A 19,323-nucleotide genomic window follows, 5' to 3' on the forward strand; every position below is an offset into this window, starting at 1 on the left:
TAATCATCGTGTATTCCACCTAAATAATGAAAAAAGAAGTTACCATATTTTGGTTATTATCTTTCTTAAATGTACCCCAAATCTATTTTAAATCTTGCAGAATATTTTTTTTTCCAAGTTTTTCTCTTCCACAGTATTTCTTTCGTTTTCGGTTTCTCTTTCTTCTTAATCCATCTCACCATCTCTTCTCTCTATCTATCGGGGAAGCAGATCTTTTCCATTGTCTTCATCTCTTGGACTAAACTAGTTAAGGTGTTTCTTGTATTTGATCTTTTCCATTGTTTTCATCTCTTATTAAAGAAGAAAAAATTTTGTCGTCAGTTCTGAGAATACATTTATCCAAGTTTTGATCGCTGTAGCCGGAGAAACAACCAAGACATTAACGGGTGAAAATTTGACTGAAGAAACTCTGTATTGCTGAGGTTTTACCTCTGCGTGTATTTTTCAGTAACAAGATCAAAGACTCTTAAGCAGCCTCAAGCCATTAAAATTTTCTATAAAGAAACAATTACAGAGCATAGTGAAACTGTTGCAAGCTCTAAAACTTTCCCATTTGAAACCAGAACGTTTATAAAAATGATCCAGAACCTCATCACGAGCCATGAACCCTGAGAACCTGATTGAATCTGATTGAAGGATAATGAACTGAGAGACTAGTAGCTTCATAACTCCAATTATCACTGCTTGGACCTCATCTGGTTCCCTTGACCCTCTCAGTCCAGAGTACTTGCTTGCTGCAACTTTGTGTCTTCTTTGACGTAGCGAGAGCTTTCTCCAAATCCAAACGTGATAGTGGCCTAGGGACCTGCACTGAGGCCTGAGGGCAATGGTATCACCCACCTGATACAGTACATGAAAGTCAATTTGTCTATATTGGAAATGAAAGTATATTATACAACCTTATGATAAAAGAGAGTAACGCAGAACCAGACTAAGCACACACCCATTTTGATGTCAATGAAGACGCTGAGACGTTGAAGAATGTTGACTGTGACATGGAAGCAGCTGCCTTGACAAGCATTGTTTTTCCATTGCCAGTTGGCCCAAAGAAAAAGCAAACATAACAAAGAAGAACTTTCACCAAGAAGAGCACATGATAAGGTCAAGAAGAAACAAAGCTTGCAAATTTTACCTCTTGCTGGTCTTCTGAGACCAGTGAACAAATATTTTTGTGTTGAAACTCCTCTATTTGGCCATTGTAGAGGAAACTGATGCTGAAGAAGAAGATGGTACAGTTCTCTGCATAATCAAAGAATCAGAAAAGATAAAAAAAATTATGCAAACCAATCCCACCACATAAACAAAGCACTTAAATCTACAAACATCACATTCTCCCAAGAAAACCAATAAAAGCTTATCAAACACAAACTTAACAAGAAGACGAAATCTGAAAGAAACATACTTATTGAAAATAGAAACAATTACACCTAAGGTCACTTTCTGATTTTTTTTATAACACTGTAAGACATTTATAGCTACTAGAGCAGTTTTTCACTCTTTTCCACGAGAAACCACACATGTGGAGCATACAAAATTCCAAAACTAACCCTTTTTTTTTCAAATAGTATACGGTAGTTCTATTATAACAAAATCTAAAACATTTCGTCAATTGAGAAAATATAATAGGTCTCACTCTCTTCTTCATCCAGATTTGCTTTTTCAGATTTCTTTTCCAACATAATTCACTTCAAATTATTATCTATGTTGTTCGATCTATTTTTTGAGATGTACCAAGATGCTGGTCTGATGATGGTTAAATGGTGACATAGACGACGGTGGGAGAACATAGATGACGGCGGAGACGTTGGCGGTAGGTGACATCGACGACGACGTAGATGACATAGCAAAAGTGTTGGTTTTTCAATTGTTTGAAGGTTTGTTAATGATGGTCATAGACTCGTGGGACAAAGGTTTGTTCAGTTCTCTAATTACATCCACCCATTTCCTCATCTGTACTCCCATCGTCAACACCATAACCGTCACAGCACCGCCGTAACCGACGCGAGCTCTCCTTCACCCCTTTCTCGATACTTATCCATGAATCATCATCTCCATATGGTGGAGAATTTGGACACTCCGACACCATGAATAAAAGCTTTGACGCTTTTGTAAGTTTTTTTTTCTTATGTTGAGGGATTGAGTGAAAGCCTGCTTGAAAATATCATTTTAGTCATGACATTGGTGTACACATGGATATCAGATATCATAAGCTGTGGATATTACAAATCAGCGTACATGTGGATACGTACACGTGGATAATGAGGTCTATGTGTACACGTGGACATTAATGTTGGCCATACATATGTTGCAATATGCAAATACAAGAACAAAATCTAAAAAAGAAATATAAAATGTTGATAAAAACATTCCTAAACACATTTACATAGTCATAGCACAAAATAGTAACATAGACAAATTTCTGAAATAATGCAATCAATGCATTTGTCTAAAACAAGTTTTTTCTCTCTGATTGCACTAACCTAATAGAGAAGGAGGAAAACTAGTTGCTTAATCATATTTAGAATGGAAAGGTTTGTAAAGCATATGTACGGTCAGTGGAAGGGTTTGTGAAACATATGTACATTTGTTTAGTGTACATATGTACATGTGTTTAATTGTGGTTGTACATATTTTTGTAGTTTTGCTTTGTATCAGCTTGGCTTGTACGCTCATTTTCTATATATATATACAAAATAACAGTAAAGAGAAGATGAAACCAGACATATTGATCAAGCTTCTAACTTCAGTACAATAGGATGATCAAGCCTTCTCGGTGTTGTTAACTTGTTGTTATCTCTTAGCAAAACCTCTTCCATAACTAAAGAATTTCTTCTTGTCTTGTGTCAATTGGTTCCATATTACTTTAGACAATACATCTGGGCAACATCAAACCTAAGACTCCGTAAAACTCAACCTTTTGTATAAACTATTAAAGCCTCAAGCTTCTCGCCGGAAAAAAGTTCGACGTTTAGTTCGACATATCTGAAAAATTGAAAGAGAGAGATATTTTACCAATTTAAAATTCAACATATTTTAAAACCCACCAAAAAAATAACAAGTGAGGAAGCAGAAAAAAAATAAAGCCAAAGTTCAGTTTGCTACAGCTGAGAGGTTATTGGTGTAATTAACCACCCGAAAGTACCTCGGTAGCTATAAGTGTCCTAGAGTGATAATAAAAACTTAAAAGTGACCTGCAATGTTAATAACTCTTGAAAATAATACAGGAGTAGGAAGAGGAAAGAGAGAAAGGCGATGAGGTACAGAGATATTAGGGTACGAAAAAAGTTAAAAAAGTTTTAATTTAGTGAAATTGCATCCCATATACAAAACTTTTCCCATAATTAACTCAGTACCCTAAATCCCACACCGTTGTATCTTTGTTGATAGACACACAACTTGTCACATCATGTGCATTTACCTAATTTCCAACTTCTTTGTGGGTTTTTAACTAATTGACTCTTTAATTTATCTCATTTGTTACTTTTTTTTTACTTTTCAAAAAAAAAATTAAAAATCGAATTAGTAACTATTATATCATTTTAATTTGATTAACTAAAGGTAATTTGGTATTAACATTAATTTAAATCCTATTTTTCCAACTAATCAAGATAAAATCTTATTGAGACAAACTTAAGTTGAAAGTGTCCATTTGAGCCAAATTTTCCTTTTTTTTCAATTCTCTCAAAAGAAATAAGGCAAAATGTTTACTAGTCGTAAATGATTAGCTCAAATCGAAATATTCAGTTACATGAATAAAATTAATAAACTGTAAATGCAATTACATAAACTTTAATTGCAATTGAATAATTATAAAACTGAAAATCAAAACGACACGGAAAGAGAAAAGACAGTGTTGCGTCATCGAAGGGTAATAGGTGACGTGTCATATCACTTGACCACAATCACATTCGAAATACGAAAGAGCTACCAAAACGCGGAGAACCTATAAGGTTAAAAGACACGAAGTAGACCCCATTGAGCTGGCAAACTGGGGAAGAGCGAACTTTTCCTCATTCTCTTTAATTTGTTGGCAACGTGCGTTATCTTGGGCTCTTACACTGTTTGTTCCTCACCATTGTAAGATACTTTTAAATTTCTAACCTGAAAACAAATTTATTGGCAATTAAAACCAAAACCACCGACTTGGCTTTTCTCTCTCGACCTAAAAAGTAGATCTGATAACGCTCCGGCATCCGGACGGCGCGTGAGCGTGCGTGCCGGCGCCGGAGGCTTCCTCCTCCACTAATCTCGTCTCTCTTTTGCTCGACCTCCGTCTTTGCCCTGTTACCGCCTTGTCTGTGTCTCTGGTCAGAGGTTTGCTGTTGGTATCGTCACCTGCTCGTGAGGGGGTGTGGCTCCACGGTGAGTCAGTCTGTTCTGGAGGCTCGACACAGTAGAGAGGAGCAGCTACGGGTGTCGTTGTGCTTCGAACTCTCTTACCGTGTTCAACGTTGGTGTATTTGTTCATCTGTGTGTGATTTACTTTCGTTTTGGGAGGAGATTCGCCCTTGCCAAAGAAAGAAAAAGGCTTTCAGATTCAGTTTGGTGTTTTGTTTCAAAAGTTCAGGATCTGTGGATTGACGGTGTAGCGTTGCTACAATAGCCTTTTCTCGAAGCCCTTGTCTGGATCTGTTTGTCCATTTGTTTTGCGGGTCTCCTTTGCTTCTGGCTTGGTCTCTTTCTGCAGGTGATGCTTGTCCTCTTTGAGTTTGTTGTGGCTTCCATCTTGTCCTCTATTTTGCTGTTCACGGCCTATGTTGTTTGCGGCCTGTTCTTGTATTCCGAATTAGGTGGGCCTCGCTCCTAGTTGTTTGTTCAGATCGTGCGGAGATCTGTTGTGTTTGTCACTTCATACCTAGGCGTTCTATGGTCGTCGTAGATCAAGTCGTTTCCGGAAGTGTTAGCAAGATTCTTTACTCGCCAGATTATGAAGGTTCTGTTACTGGGTCCTTGAGGTGTTTCCTCAGAGTTTTAGGAGGAGGTGGTTTGGCGGTGGTCTGACCGAGGGCATTCCCACTAAGCACGTGTCATAGAGGCCCTTTCGGACAGTCTTCCTATTATTGTTAGACTTATGCTGGAAGTTTAGAAGATTAATCACTTGTGTTAAGGTTGTAATATTTCTTAATCTTGTATGTTGCCCCGTTGTGGATTCTAGTGCCCGGAGATATCTCTAAGTTCTGCCGGTTTAGCTAACCACGGAAGGGTCTTGTATCCGTTGGTTTATGTTAGTTTGTGTCGATCACAACTTTGCTATAAATAAAATCAGTTGACGGAAAAAAAAAATTATTGGAAAACTATAATGTAAAATTAAATTTGCCAGCTTTTATGCGGCTGTTCGCCACATTCATTCACCAAAGGACATTCGACATTATTGAAGTTGTACTGATAGTTTCATAATATTTATATCATAATAAATTACTGTGATAAGACATGTGTCTTGCGTATGGTGAATTTTTATGAAAATTATTTAAGAAATAACGTATATAAAAATATAATTTATATTCTTGATCGAATTAATATATTTGGCCATTAAACAAATTTTTTAAATTTTTTTGTTAATTACATAATTTATTTACTAATAAGTTGATCTCATTTTTTAAAATATTTTAGGTCAAAAAATCATTTATCGCACAAGAACCTAATGTTTAGGTCGAAGAATCTCAGGCTTACTATTTGGTTACTATGAAACTATGTGAGTTTGGTTTTATATTATGATTTAGCAATTTAAAAGTTAATTATGGTTATGAGAAATTTACATTCACGTGTCAATTCTATCTATCTTCAATACTTTTTTTTTTTTTTGTCGTTTTTTCATTTTGGTTGTTGTTCGATATAAATATTGATTTTTGAGTTTATTCTCATTTCGTTATTTTGTTTTGGCATGAGATTTAGAAAATATTTAAGATTTAAAAATATTAAAGAGATACATACTTATGTTATGGTCTCCGCCTTGTGCATAATAAATATTTTATATTTATTACTTATTTTATTTTTTTCTGCATATTATGAAATAATAAAATAATAATTATATATTAAATAACTAAGAAATCAGTTACTATTATGTAATAAATTGGTGTGCGCATATCAATCAAACGAGCATTCTTGTTTATTCGCAATCATTTTAGGGTAAATAAATCAAAACAATCAATTTTATCTATCGTATATGATATATAATTAAATTTAAATGATATTAACATGGATATATATTATATTTTTAATATGAATATTTATTAAATGAAGTTTCTACTCATATGATTTTATGATTATTTGCATATTTGTGTAACAAAATTTTACACCAACGATTTTTTTAATGTGGAATGTTTAGTGGTTTCAATAATTCATAATCATTTAAAAAAAAAAGAATGAAGATTTCAAAATTAAAATATTAACTTTTCATTATATGTTCAACATTTATATCAAAACGGAAGTATGTATTTTCATATGATGTATAGTTTTATTTAAACGATATGAAATATATATATATATATTAACATAACCACCTATTAAAATAAAATCATTTGTTCATATTATTTTATAATGATTGTATCTTATTACAGAAAAAAATTTAAACCTTGATCACAAAATTTTATGTGAGACTTTTAACAGCTTTATTAATTTATACTAGTTTTGAAAAATTCAAAATACAACATATACAAAAAAAATTCTAAATTTTTATTATATGACTAATGTAATTGTGTAATTTATTTTAATAATAAATAATTAAACAAAAATGATAGGAAGTATACAGATTGGTAGCAAATCTTTATTATTTAAAATCATTAATTGTCATATATATTTTAATCACATTAGGTAATTCCGTAGGTTTTATTCAAGGAAATAATATATAATAATTTCAATTTGATAAATGAATGGTCCATAATAGAAATACTATATAATATAAAATTCTCTAACAATTTAATTTTGGACTAACAAAATTATCAATTGATTCTCAAGCCGTCACGTAAGCAAAATTAGCATTCCAATTACGTGACAACTCAGCATGACACTTTTTTAATTAGTACAAACCAAATGTTATAACTTTTTTAATGTTTCTCTATTAATATATAGGAGATGTTTTGTTTTCCTAGCCTTCGTACTCCTGCAGGATCTCAAAACTAAAAATTGGCTAAAGTATTAAATTTCTGATTTGAAACCGGATATGAAATGAAAATTCTTCCATTACTTCCATTAAATTTGAATGTAGTTTCATGACGTTTTGGGATCTCAATGTAATAGAAAATATTTCAGTAGTTTTTGTTTGACTAAAATATTTCAGTATGATAGATAAAATTATAGTAAAACATAACAAAACTTTTAACAATTAGTTATTTTGTAAAGTTATAGTGCATTTAGTTTTGGGTTGGGTTTGGTAATCATTTTCCAAAACTTTAAAAATAAATAATAAAATTGTACAATAATGATTGGCATTAAATAATAATATAATGCCAATGCGAACATCGTAACATTTACCAAGTTGGCTAATGTAGGGCATGCAAAAAGGTGAAGAAAAGGGTGAAAACTACAATTCAGCCCTTGTACATTGCAAGTTTATTATTGGACGTGATTCAGCCACGAGTCATATCAATAATCTGCTCAAAAGGACGGATGATTATTTGCTAATTAATTATTTGATTGTTAGAGCAGGATTAACGCTCTCTCTTAATAGATTTTTTAGTGTAATTTTGATTTAAAAAATAAAAAAATTTAATTACCATAAGAGACGTCTCTTAATTAAACGCTGGAAGAGACGTCTCTTCCTCTCTTCGTCTGTATCTCTTCCTCTCTATCTCTCTCCTTATGATGAATCCACAGCCATCCCGAACCTGATTCTGAACCTCCTCCGACGATACCTTCGAGTCCTCGGACACCGAAGAAGAAGGTTAGCTCCAAACTGAATCGATGGTCAGTGGGCCGAGCTTTACGATCCGGTGCCGTTAAGGAATTGATCAGAGAAACCCATGTTCCAAGTCGAAAACTTTGACGATGAGTTTGTTCAGAAGCTGGTCTATGATGCTCTCGTTTGGTTTTCCCTTCACGGGCTCGTCGTCGGTGACAAAACTTATCAGGTTAGTTGCGATCACTCTCAAGTTCCCGCCTTTTGATGTTTCAATCAGACAAACATGAAGCTTGTGCATGATGTGTTCCAGAAAAGTTGGAGGAAAGATTCAAACTTTGATCATATGTATGAGTCTTGTGTAGATAACTTGAATTATCCATCTGAATCAAGCTTAGATATCGCTTGTTATGGATGATAGAAAGAAGGTTTTGATGAGAAAGTTCTGATTTACAGAAATCAGGAACAGTTCCAGGGGTTTTGAGTTTAGATGCCCCAATTGCATTGCTACCAACTCCGTTCCTAGAAAGTTACTGGAACCAAGCTTGTGAAGTCGGCTCCTATCTTCAACGAATTGGTTGATCGTGTCAACTTGGATGCCAAATTCATACAGGGTTGTCTCTCCAGGTTTGTTCATCTAAACACTCTCTCTTTCTATCTGATTTGCATTCAAAATAGCTGTCTTTGCTTGATTCTCTATCTTGCAGAACGAAAAAAGCAGAGTTCTTTACATCTAGACTTCTAGACATTCACTCCAATCATTCATTGGTAACAATCATTCATTTGGCTGTGATTGTGTTTACAGGACATTTGTTTGGGTTTACACCGGTCAGATTATATGCTAGACGAAGACACAAAATCACTTCTTCAGATAGAGATGAATACTATTTCCTGTTCCTTTCCAGGCTTTGGTCGTCTTGTTACCGAGCTACACCAGTACGTGTATCTCCATACATACACCATCTTATGATTTAGCTTGAAGGTTAACATTCTTTTACTTCTTTCTCTTGTTTGCAGGTCATCGCTTAGATCTCATGGGGATCATCTTGGGTTAGACTCTGAACGTGTACCCAAAAACACATCCAATACCCAAAGAACTTATTTCCAAAGGTTTCATTTTGTTTGCTCTTCTTTAACTTCAAAACAGGAAATGGCTTTTGTTGTTGTTGCAGTACGTGAAAGAGCTTTTGTTGTTGTTGCAGTGATGGCCAAGAAGTCTCGGTGGTTTATTACAGATCATTTTCCATCTGAATCAGTATGTAACTATCTTCTTTTCCATTTTGTGGCTTGACCATTTTAAGAATATTCTGAATCAGTATTGTGAATTTGAAGGAATGGAATGCTAGGTTGCTTATAGAGCAGTCCTCAGCAGTCAAATGCCCGTCTATAGCTTATCAGTTAGCTGGCACCAAGAAAATCCAGCAGGAACTTGCAAAACCAGGTGTTCTCGAGAGGTACAGTGGATCATCTTTTTATTCATGTTTCTGTTGGTTTATTCCCTTCTATATATTAAGTTTTGGTAAAACCAAACAATTTGATCACAAATTTTCTCATTTTCTCATTTTCTCATTCTCTATATAAAGTCATATTTTCTTTTCTCCTTCTCTATATAAAGGGTTAATCATTCTCTATATAAACCAAATAATTTTTTTTTAAGAACCCTTAATTAAGAGACTAGCATTGGAGCATATAAATGTTGGTGTCTCTTAACTAAGTTCTTAAGTAATATTTATTATTAAAAAAGTCATTAAGAGACCCTAATGGGGTTGTAGGGTTTATCATGCTCTTAGAGTTTGCCGATTTATAATAGTAATTGATCATGAGAGATTCCCAACGGAAAAAAGAAGCACGCCGTTGAAATCATATTCAAAGAGAGTGTCATAAAATCGACCAGTCAAAGATCAAACGGGAGGTATCACCTTTTTTCTTCTAGTACTCCATCCATTTCTGAATAGACGATGTTTTAGAGAGTTTTTTATGTTTCAAAATATATGATGTTTCAAAATAGAAGATGTTTTCATATATCACACTTTTTAACTTTATCAAAAACCGTGTAACAATAATATTTGCAGTCTGTTTTGTGATTGGTTGAATAACTTTTAATTTATATTTTAATTATATTTTTAAGATAAAAACAAATTTCTTATTAGTTGTGTGCAATCCTAAAACTTCATGTATTTTTGAAACAAATGGAGTATTAAAACTAGGGTTGAACCCGCCATACGAACGGGTGAACAAATGAACGAACAACCAAATAAGCAATACAAGATATTATAAATTTTTATTACCATCTGATAATTTTAATTTATTTTCAGTAAAAAATAATATAAGCTTTCATTTTAATTACCATCTCTAATGATATTTTTAAAAAATTTATTGTATGCTTATGTTTATTTTCTTTCATGTGTTATAGAGTTCTTATTTTGTAATGCATAAGTTTTGCTTAAATGTAATCTTGCTTTTGTATAGATGTGAGAGCTAATTTCATGTTTATATATTGAAAATTTGTTTAACATGTGTCATAGATGGTTAAAATGTTTATTTTATATACATGCTTTTGTATCAACATTTACATGCTCAGTTATATATTTTTGGAATGATCCTTATGATTTCTTGTCTTTGATATCAAGATGTGCTCTAAAAAATTAGCTACATTACGTTTATTGTGCTACCATGGGTTTATCATTATTATTACCTTTTTATAACACAGTGGGATTATTGATTAAAACTTATTTAAGACTAATTCAAAATAATATTATTTTATTGAGTACTAAATATACTTGGCCTTATGAACAAAAGACATATTTGCTAAAATAATATTATTTTATTAAGTACTAAAATCAAACTACATTTTTAAAATTTTAGTTTACAGCACACACATAATAATTGTATTGTCTAGTCTCACATACTTTATATATTTCCTCTGATAAATTCACATATGGTTCATGCAAGATATTGATATATATATAAAACTAAGCATACATAAATATACTTGGCCTTATGAACAAAAGGCATATTTGCGTTTACTTAGTTGGCATACTCGCACAGTGTCTATATGTTACTTGTAAACTTCAAATACAAAACATGCAGTCTTATGTTTTGTCTGCATACATTTGGAAGACTTACATGAAGTCTACAAAAAACATTTGGATTTAACGTAAGTCGTCTACCTATGATTTGCAGACATAATGTAAGTCCACAAGCTCGGAATTTCGGAAACAGACACAAATTCGTAGACTTCGAGCTAGTCTATCAAACATCCATAAAACAAAAGTAAGTCTACGAAATTGATTTTTAGAGTCTACCAAAATCTCGTAGGTTTCATGACTGTTAGACTTCTATTTTAATCTACCAAAACTTGGAGATTTTGTTGAAGTCCACTGTATATATGTAGACTAAATATAAATTTGCAATATTAGTTTCTGAAGTCTACCAAATTTTGAAGATTTGCTAAACGTCGGTTGAATGTTTGCAGACTTAATGTAAGTCTAGACACCTATGAATTATGCCAAACACACATACTTCAAAGTCTTCTGAGCTATTATTTTCAAGAACATGGCAGACTTTGTGTGCTCATGCGATAACAAATGTTCTATATATGATGAATGAATCATGAAATTGAGGGTCTGTTTTTGTTCTTTTATTTTCCTGATTTTTGATATGTAAAACTGAGGATAAAGTTAACAGTTTTATGATAACTATGTATGAAGGATTTGATCTTTGATGCTTTCTTTTTCTCTCTTTTAACAAGTTAGTATTTAGAAACTTAAAAGGTAGATGGGTGAACACTGAACAAAGAAAATTTTAATAAACCAACAAAATTGATTTTCAAAACAAAATTTTCCTTTTTAAAATAAACATGCTTTCCTTTTTTAAGAGACTACTGATACGTATTTAATGTCTGGTTTATTTAAGTTGATTTATTTCTTTTTCTTAAAATAACCTAATAAATGATAATATATTTGTAATTAAAGTATTTAATATTTATGTGGTAAATAAACTCAATGATAATATTGTAAATTTGTTTTACAAAACTCTTGAAAAATCTAGATAGGTTATTCTAGTTATATTTCATATTTTTAGGGTTATTATAGCAAATGTCCCTAATAATAATAATATCATTTAAAGCATTTTAAACAATACTGATCAGCATTCATCAACCAATTATGAATGCATGTTTAAGAGAAGACGTATACCAAAGAATTTGAGGCACTTCACATTAGGAATAAGATTCAATATTACTACTACACAATAATTTGAGGCTCTATATTAGATTCTGTATGGGGTTAAAGACGGAATGAGTGTCTTAGGAATAAGAACCCATATCACAAAAGCTTGTGTCCATGCTTACTTAGTTACTTCTTACTTCTTAATTTTGAAGTGGCTGTTGAAGCTTGCTTTAACATAAGTGTGACAACCCGTCCCGTGGGAACTACCCGTCCAGTGGACCCCAGGTTCACAGCTCTGCAGGGCACCGACTCCAACCCCTCCATTATGAGCCCTCACTCACTCCATAATTAGGTTGTTGGTGCGCTTGACGTTACTCGAACCCAAGACCTCACCCTTTAACAGCATTCCCACATGACAAGTTGTTACCAATTGATCTGCAGTAATGATCCTGATTTTTCTGGTGGGTCAGTTTGACATTTATTAAAAATTAAAGTCCAATTCTATCTTTTTACTTTGTCCCACATTGGAAGTTTAGAAAATCTACTTCCCTTCCCTTCTCCTATAAAATAAACTTCACCCATTCTTTTTATTCTCATCAAGTCAAAGTATTTCTTTGCGCGTGACGAGTTGTTGAATTATCCAACGATCAGTTACTAGTGAATTTTTCCGGTGGAATTTCTGAGCGAGTTTCCGGCGGGATTTCTGGACGAGCTTCTGGCGGGTTGTTTTGGTAAGTTTGTCGTCTTCCTATTTCTAGTTATAGGAGTCTATTTAGGGAACGTTTCTATTTCAGGAAAGTTGTCATTTTAGGAAAGTTCTATTTTAGGAAAGTTTCCATCTTAAGAAAGTTTCCATTTTGGGAAACTTTATTTCCTGAGACTCTGAGCCTAAGCTGTTAACTCTCATGTTGCAGCTGACCTCAGTTGACCATCTTCAGCTGTTCATTCCAGCCAGTAACTAAGGTGAGGGCTACTCCGTTAAATCTCGAGCTAGTTTAGTACTACTATTATGGAAAGTCTATTTTCGAAACGTGATCCGTCTCTGTGAATCGAGTTTGTTTGATAGTCTTGCTTATTTGTTTATTATTATTTGCTTGTTAAATTGAAAATAGGATAATAGAGGATTCAACGGTTGACTGAATTGAATAAATTGAGAACTGTTATTTATATATGTATACATAAGTCTGTTATGAGATTGCGGGGCACAAAGATGTTGTGCTAACGACGCATTGTTTGGAGATTGCGGGACACAGAGATGTTTGTGTTAGCGGCGTGTTAGTGGCGCATTGTATGGAGATTGCGGGGCATATGGAAGTCTATTCTAGCGGTGCATTGTATGGGGATTGTGGGGTACATAGACGTTTGTACTAGCGGTGCATAGGTGATTGCGGGGTACAACAATGGACTCTTGTACTAGCGGCGCATAGAGTTGTATATTTATATCCGTATGGGAGAATGCAGGGTGTGTGATCTAGTTATGCACTATCAGCGCATTCGATGTTTTATGTGGTATATTAGACACTGTGTTTGTTTCATGCTAGAGCTAGGCCTACATAGTCGTAGTGCTATGTACTGAGTCAGTGGTTTGCGTTTTAGCATCCATACCTCACTGAGTGACTTCTATGTTGCTCATCCCTCTTTCTTTCCCCCTTTCAGGTGAGACCGACGGGCAGGAGTGATTGCTATCAGATTGGTACTTTGGGAGTTTTATTTCTTTCTTTTTCAGACTTGCGATTTTTATGCTTTTATCGATATTTTCGGAATTTATTATGTTATTTGGATTTATGGCTATTTATTGAATTTATGGAGTGTGGAGACGATTCATGAGGATTAATAAATGATGATTTCATGATTATTAATTTTATTATTTATTTTGAAAAATACGGGTGTTACAATAAGGGTTTCCTTTCATGTCGAGGTTGTGCTAGCATCTTAGTGTTTGAGGATTGATATCCGAACAATTTGTTTACTGCAACTTATACATAATATATCATGAATTTCTGTCATTGATCTGAAAACCAACAAAAAATCTGAAAATGCACCAACTGCTAAAGCTCACTCAGAGTTTCTGCGTATCTAGTTGAGAAGATCTTTCGTAGCTCTTTATCCATTATTTTAAAAATATCTACAATAGGTAACCGTGAATAGTAATAAACGTCATGATTATATGATATGAAGGGACTAATTGATGATATTTTTTGGGAGAGATTCATACAGCTTTCCCCAAGTCTTGACAATGGCTTCAACTTTAGCGAAAACTACTCTTCTTAAACCCAATCATCTACCCCATTATAAATCGATCATCACCGCCTCTGTATCTCCACCTCTCTATAATCCACTTCGACACCACGTCAACCACCGCGATTTCATTGCCTTGTTGGTTGCATTAACGCTTCTTCTAAGTCCATGTATATCTATATCACTACATACCTGGATCCTAACTTGCTGACCCCACATTTTGAAGAACTCTCTTTGAACTTTCCATGTCTGAAACGACAGTGAATCCAAATAGAAGCTTTAACATTACTACACATACATTTGCAGAAAGCATTCTAGATCTTCATCATATGCTCTTAGCCTCTTCTTCCATGTTGGCAAACTGGATAACCTTTGACTGTGCCGCCTTCAACGTGTTATCCCGAAACGCTCTGAATCTGAGCCGCTGCTTTTGCGGCAGTTTGGTATGCCACCAGAGCATCGGTAAGATTCAGTTAATCATCTAGGAGAGCGCCTCAGTTTGACACCTCCCCCTTGCAAGCCTCATGGTGTCCACTACTTGCCAGCAACCTTCATGTTCATAAATTGAGACACCAAACATTATTTTGAAAGATAAGCAGATAAAACATGAAATTCACATCGTTGGGCCAAAGCTCTAACACAATATTAATATATTCAATTATTTTAAAAGATGATGGTGAATGGACATTACACCCTGATTTTATGCCTGAGACCTAAACCAAGATTCATATTCACATGTTTAATGGCATTTTCGCATTTTCAAGGTAAAAAAATAATATTGAAATGAGTGGTGTAGTTGACAAAGTTGGAGTTATATATTTGTTGAAAAACAGAACTTACTTTTATAATGTAGCAGAACCTAGATCTGGAACATAAGAAGTTGCCGATTAAAAATTCACATGACTTATTAGGATATATTGGAGGTGTAAACATTACCGTTTGTATATACATAAACGAACCAATGCTTTCTTCTACACAATCAAAGAGACCGCAGCTGAAGATGTATTTAAATTTGGTAGGAGAATCATTTGCATCTGCCACTTTTTAAGATGAGCTACAATGTAAGTTTTTTTTCGTCAAAAGATAAAAAAAAAACGGAAACCTCGAGAACAAATAAATGTTGATTTTTAAAAGCTGAGAAGAAGTAGTGATATGAGAAGCTTTGAACTAACTTATAAAACGAATTCTTTATTTATCTACATGTTTGCTTCAGCACATCTCCGTCTGTAACTGAAATCTCCAACCTTATTTCCTGAGCATCATTTTGTAGATTTATATACATGTTTCAAACAAAAGCTGATTAGCAAATTAGGAGAGATAGCCTGAACGAAAAGGCTAAGATGATAAAGTTGTTGGTAAAAGTGTGTGCGAGGCAATTCGTCGAACACTTGGTGACTTGCATCGAGATGGTCCTGCAAGGTCTTCGTCCTCTTTCGTGGTTAGTGAGATGCCATGTTCCCACTCCTGCTGAACACGTCTTATTCAATCTTGTCTCGTTGAAGAGACATATGTTTCTCGCAGTGCCGTCCCAAACATTTTTAATGCTTAAAGCATGTCAAAAATAATGTGGCCCTTATAGTAAATTGCCAAAACAATTATAACAAAGAGAGTTGTGGTGTAAATCGAACCAGAGGAAAGAAGATCACTAACTTCTCCTATGAAACAATTTGACCTGCAACTAAAATTAGAAAATGTGGCATATATTTTATTTTTTTAATATGTGGCTTAAAGCCATTGCTTCACCTGCTTTAATGCAGGGACGGGCCTGGTTTCTCGTTCTTAACCTCAACGCCGCCTAATCCTGGAGATCCAAGCGGAATCCATCTCTACATGTTTGATCTCTGCTCCATCACTCCGCCTTGTTTCATTCTCCCTCTCTATAATTTTGCTTCTGATTTGTCCTCCCTTTTGAAAAACAACGTAAGTTAATATACAGATTGATGAAAAAGGACATGGGAGGTATTACTGATTCTTCCGAGGAGCAACGGTCTTCTCCTTGTCATGAGATTTCAAGGAAGTCATTAGATTTGATGTCATCGTGTCGATTGAAACCCAAATCCCTCCTAGCTAAGGAATAACTGAAACCCTAATCACAGTGCAGTTGATTGGTCAATTAACGATGAGTATTTTCAATTTTGATCTGAAAGCTGAGCGGCCTTTTTCATAAATAGATATGTGAGCAGAAGTATAGATGGGAGAAAAACATAGTATAATTAGATCAACATACTACAATTACACCGAAAGAAAGGTCAACAGATAGATCGAATTCAATGGAATGAAAGAATCTCTATCGACGAAAAGAGATAGGTTGAGCCGTTGAGGTAACGTGGTGTTAATATAAAAATTGATCGGCTAGACATGATTAATGGATTTGACAAATAAAATAAGGATAAACTCAGTTTGCAAAGGAGTGTCGGGTGGCACAAAATGTCTCATGCTTTCTTGCTGATGTGGCTTAAGAAAAGAGAAAACTCTCATTTACTATAGGGCAAATCTCCAAAATAGCACTTTTCTAAGTTTATGTTACCAAAATAGTCTTCAAAACCTGAAATGACCAAAATAACATTTTATCTTTTGAAAATTTTATTTTTATTTTATTTTTCAAAATTTGAAATCTTATCTCAAAACCCCACTCCCCAACTTTAAACCTAAAACCTAAACTCTACTCCCCAACTTTAAACCTAAAACCTAAACTCTAAACCTTAAACCCTAAACCCCACCCTTAACTCTAAACTCTAAACCCCACCCCTAAATTCTAAACCCTAAATCCTAAACCCTAAACCCTAAATCCTAAATCCCATCCCTTAACTCTAAACCCCACCCATAAACTCTAAACCCTAAACCATAAACTCTAAACTCTAAACTCTAAACTAAACTCTAAACCCTAAACTCTAAACTCTAAATCCTACACCCTAAATCCTAAATCCCACCTCTTAACTCTAAACCCTAATGTCTAAATTAATTTACCATTGGGATATAAGTGTATATTTTATCTCTTTTGATAAAACATTAAGTGCTATTTTGGTCATTTTTATTTTTAGAGGCTATATTTGTGACAAAAACTTTTTTAGTGTTATCTTAGTCATTTTCTCTTTATTATAATAGATAGATAGATAATTTTTAATATGTTTGTGGAATTTTAAATGTAAGTTGTTACGTTTGGTATTTCCTTATTTGCACGGACGGATCCAGAAATTTGTTTAGTCTGGGCACATAATTATATTTACTATAACTAATATAATAATTTGTTCAAAATATAACAGTCATATCAAAGCTCAAAATAAACTAAAAGTATTCAATAAACTAAAACATAAAACAAATATAATTAGGAAACTTATATTAAACTATAGACATTGGTTTTCAATGTAGATTGACATTGTTTCTTACACTATTGTTCTATAAACACCTAATAAAAATAACTATAATAGTATTTTAAATACAGTAGTGAAAAGAAGTGAATAATTTAGCTGAAATCAAACATATGGTAAACTATTAGAAATGATAGATAATCTTACTTAGAAGAAACTCTAAAGAAGTAATTTTGATAGATTCATAACAATGTAGAATTGTTAAATTAATAACTATAATTAATCTCAACACTATAAATACTCCATGTACAAAGGTTTGTGCTATTTAGTAAAAATAAGAAAGCTTCTTTTGTCTGCAGATATTTTTTTTACAAAAGAAAATAGACATAGGATTTGTAGCATTCAACTTCAACGAGAAAATATAAGGCTTTTAATATTTTGACTAGTAATTATATGGGCTGGAATACATTCATTTTATTTGTAATTGGACTAAAACTTTTTTGTTTTGTTTTGATTGGGTGGAGCCCTTTTTTTTTTGTTTTAATTGGATGGGACATTGTTATTAAGGCTTGAATGGTGACTAAGAGAATGAATGAAAATAGTGAATTTCTTAACATTTTTTACAATTTATACCATTTATAAAGAATATTTATTACCTATGAATTCTTAACATTGTTTAACATTTAAAGAATAAAAGACTATAATTATTCCTTATCAAATTAAGAAATAAATAGATTTTTTTCCTTTCATTCTTTTTTTTTCTTTCATTCTTTTTTTTTCTTATTCTTCGTATTCATGTATTCCTTTAATAGTTACTAGTTAGAGTCTAAATGTTAACTAACATATATTTTTTGGAGAAAAAAAAAAGAAAACGTGTTTTCTTTCTCAGCGGTCTTATGTTTTTTCACTTCTTATTACCACACGCAAACAAAAACAACATACATGAATAATAGTCTCTTACTGATAAAACTTGAAATTCCTTTTCTTTTTCTCGTATAAAGATAATTAGGTTGATAAAAGAAGCGTAAGTTAACTAAATTTAGGGTAAACATAGCTTAAAAATATTTAACCACTAGTGGTATTCCGGCGCTACGCGCCGGGTTCGTATGTTTTGTTCTCTAATGAGTTAATAATAGGAGTTTTGATCCATTTGATATTGGTTAGTGATAGTAATATATTACTTTGTTTTGTAGTTGCTTAGGTCAAAGATAAATAGAATAAGTGGTGTTCATAAATTAATGTAATAAAATATAATAAATAGTTCACTACAAGAAAACATCAAGGATTCTGAGGGAAAAAATCGTCGGAATTTCGTCGGAATATCTTTATTCCGACGAAATTCCGACGAAACACGTCGTCGGAAATAATTCCTCGGAATTTTTTTTTCCTCGGAAATCCCTCGGAATTTTCCGACGGAATTCCGAGGAAATAAATTTCCGAGGATCCCTTGTTTGTCGGAAAAGTCCTCGGAATATACCGAGGGAGAACTTCGTCGGGATAATTTCTCGGAAGTTCATCGATCGATGCGTGTTTGGACATATATACATCGATCGATAGGAGTATACCGACGGACTTTTTCCTCGGTTTATTCCGAGGAACTGTTCCCTCGGTATATTCCGAGGGATCCGTTCCTCGGAATTTTCCGAGGTAGCTGTCCCTCAGAAAATTCCGAGGGAAATGTCCCTCGCTATATTTTTTTTTCGGTAACACCTCGTTCGGGTACATCTCCTGCATCATCTCCATCATTTGCTGGTTCAGCCTCCTCTGTGCCTCA

General features: G+C 33.6%; 2 protein-coding genes and 1 long non-coding RNA gene across 9 annotated transcripts; 1 reads left to right on the forward strand and 2 right to left on the reverse strand.

Annotated features, from left to right (window-relative positions):
- Window positions 1-393: 393 nt before the first annotated feature.
- On the reverse strand, window positions 394-1,430 carry LOC106293478. 2 transcript variants are annotated; one of them, XM_013729153.1, is made up of 3 exons: window positions 1,403-1,430; window positions 944-1,239; window positions 394-840 (listed from the first exon to the last, which is right to left on the reverse strand). In XM_013729153.1, exons 2-3 carry the CDS (start codon window positions 1,019-1,021, stop codon window positions 457-459), a joined length of 462 nt encoding a protein of 153 aa, XP_013584607.1. In that variant the 5' UTR covers window positions 1,022-1,239; window positions 1,403-1,430; the 3' UTR covers window positions 394-456. The 2 variants fall into 2 exon arrangements, with proteins under 2 accessions (XP_013584607.1, XP_013584606.1); XM_013729152.1 differs by lacking the exon at window positions 1,403-1,430 and having other exon boundaries at window positions 944-1,392.
- Window positions 1,431-7,750: 6,320 nt separating this feature from the next.
- On the forward strand, window positions 7,751-13,700 carry LOC106343249 (glutathione synthetase, chloroplastic-like). Of its 4 annotated transcripts, none has more exons than XR_001269937.1 (9): window positions 7,751-8,066; window positions 8,291-8,461; window positions 8,640-8,770; window positions 8,852-8,944; window positions 9,037-9,089; window positions 9,167-9,288; window positions 9,607-9,746; window positions 11,018-11,107; window positions 11,310-11,575. XR_001269937.1 is itself a non-coding variant. In XM_013782413.1 (4 exons), exons 1-4 carry the CDS (start codon window positions 9,039-9,041, stop codon window positions 11,416-11,418), a joined length of 372 nt encoding a protein of 123 aa, XP_013637867.1. In that variant the 5' UTR covers window positions 8,986-9,038; the 3' UTR covers window positions 11,419-11,575. The 4 variants fall into 4 exon arrangements, 1 of the variants encoding a protein (XP_013637867.1); XR_001269936.1 differs by having other exon boundaries at window positions 9,645-9,746; XR_001269935.1 differs by lacking the exon at window positions 11,310-11,575 and adding an exon at window positions 13,660-13,700 and having other exon boundaries at window positions 9,167-9,746.
- A 399-nt stretch (window positions 13,701-14,099) lies between these two features.
- LOC106293196 lies at window positions 14,100-16,595 on the reverse strand. Of its 3 annotated transcripts, XR_001260405.1 has the most exons (4): window positions 16,208-16,595; window positions 15,414-16,146; window positions 15,178-15,281; window positions 14,100-14,790 (listed from the first exon to the last, which is right to left on the reverse strand). It is a non-coding gene; the product is annotated as an uncharacterized LOC106293196 (long non-coding RNA). The 3 variants fall into 3 exon arrangements; XR_001260406.1 differs by having other exon boundaries at window positions 15,178-15,275; window positions 15,414-16,595; XR_001260404.1 differs by having other exon boundaries at window positions 15,414-16,595.
- Between the last annotated feature and the right edge of the window lie 2,728 nt (window positions 16,596-19,323).

Source organism: Brassica oleracea, chromosome C5 (genome assembly GCF_000695525.1).
Source record: "Brassica oleracea var. oleracea cultivar TO1000 chromosome C5, BOL, whole genome shotgun sequence".
Taxonomy (NCBI): domain Eukaryota; kingdom Viridiplantae; phylum Streptophyta; class Magnoliopsida; order Brassicales; family Brassicaceae; genus Brassica; species Brassica oleracea.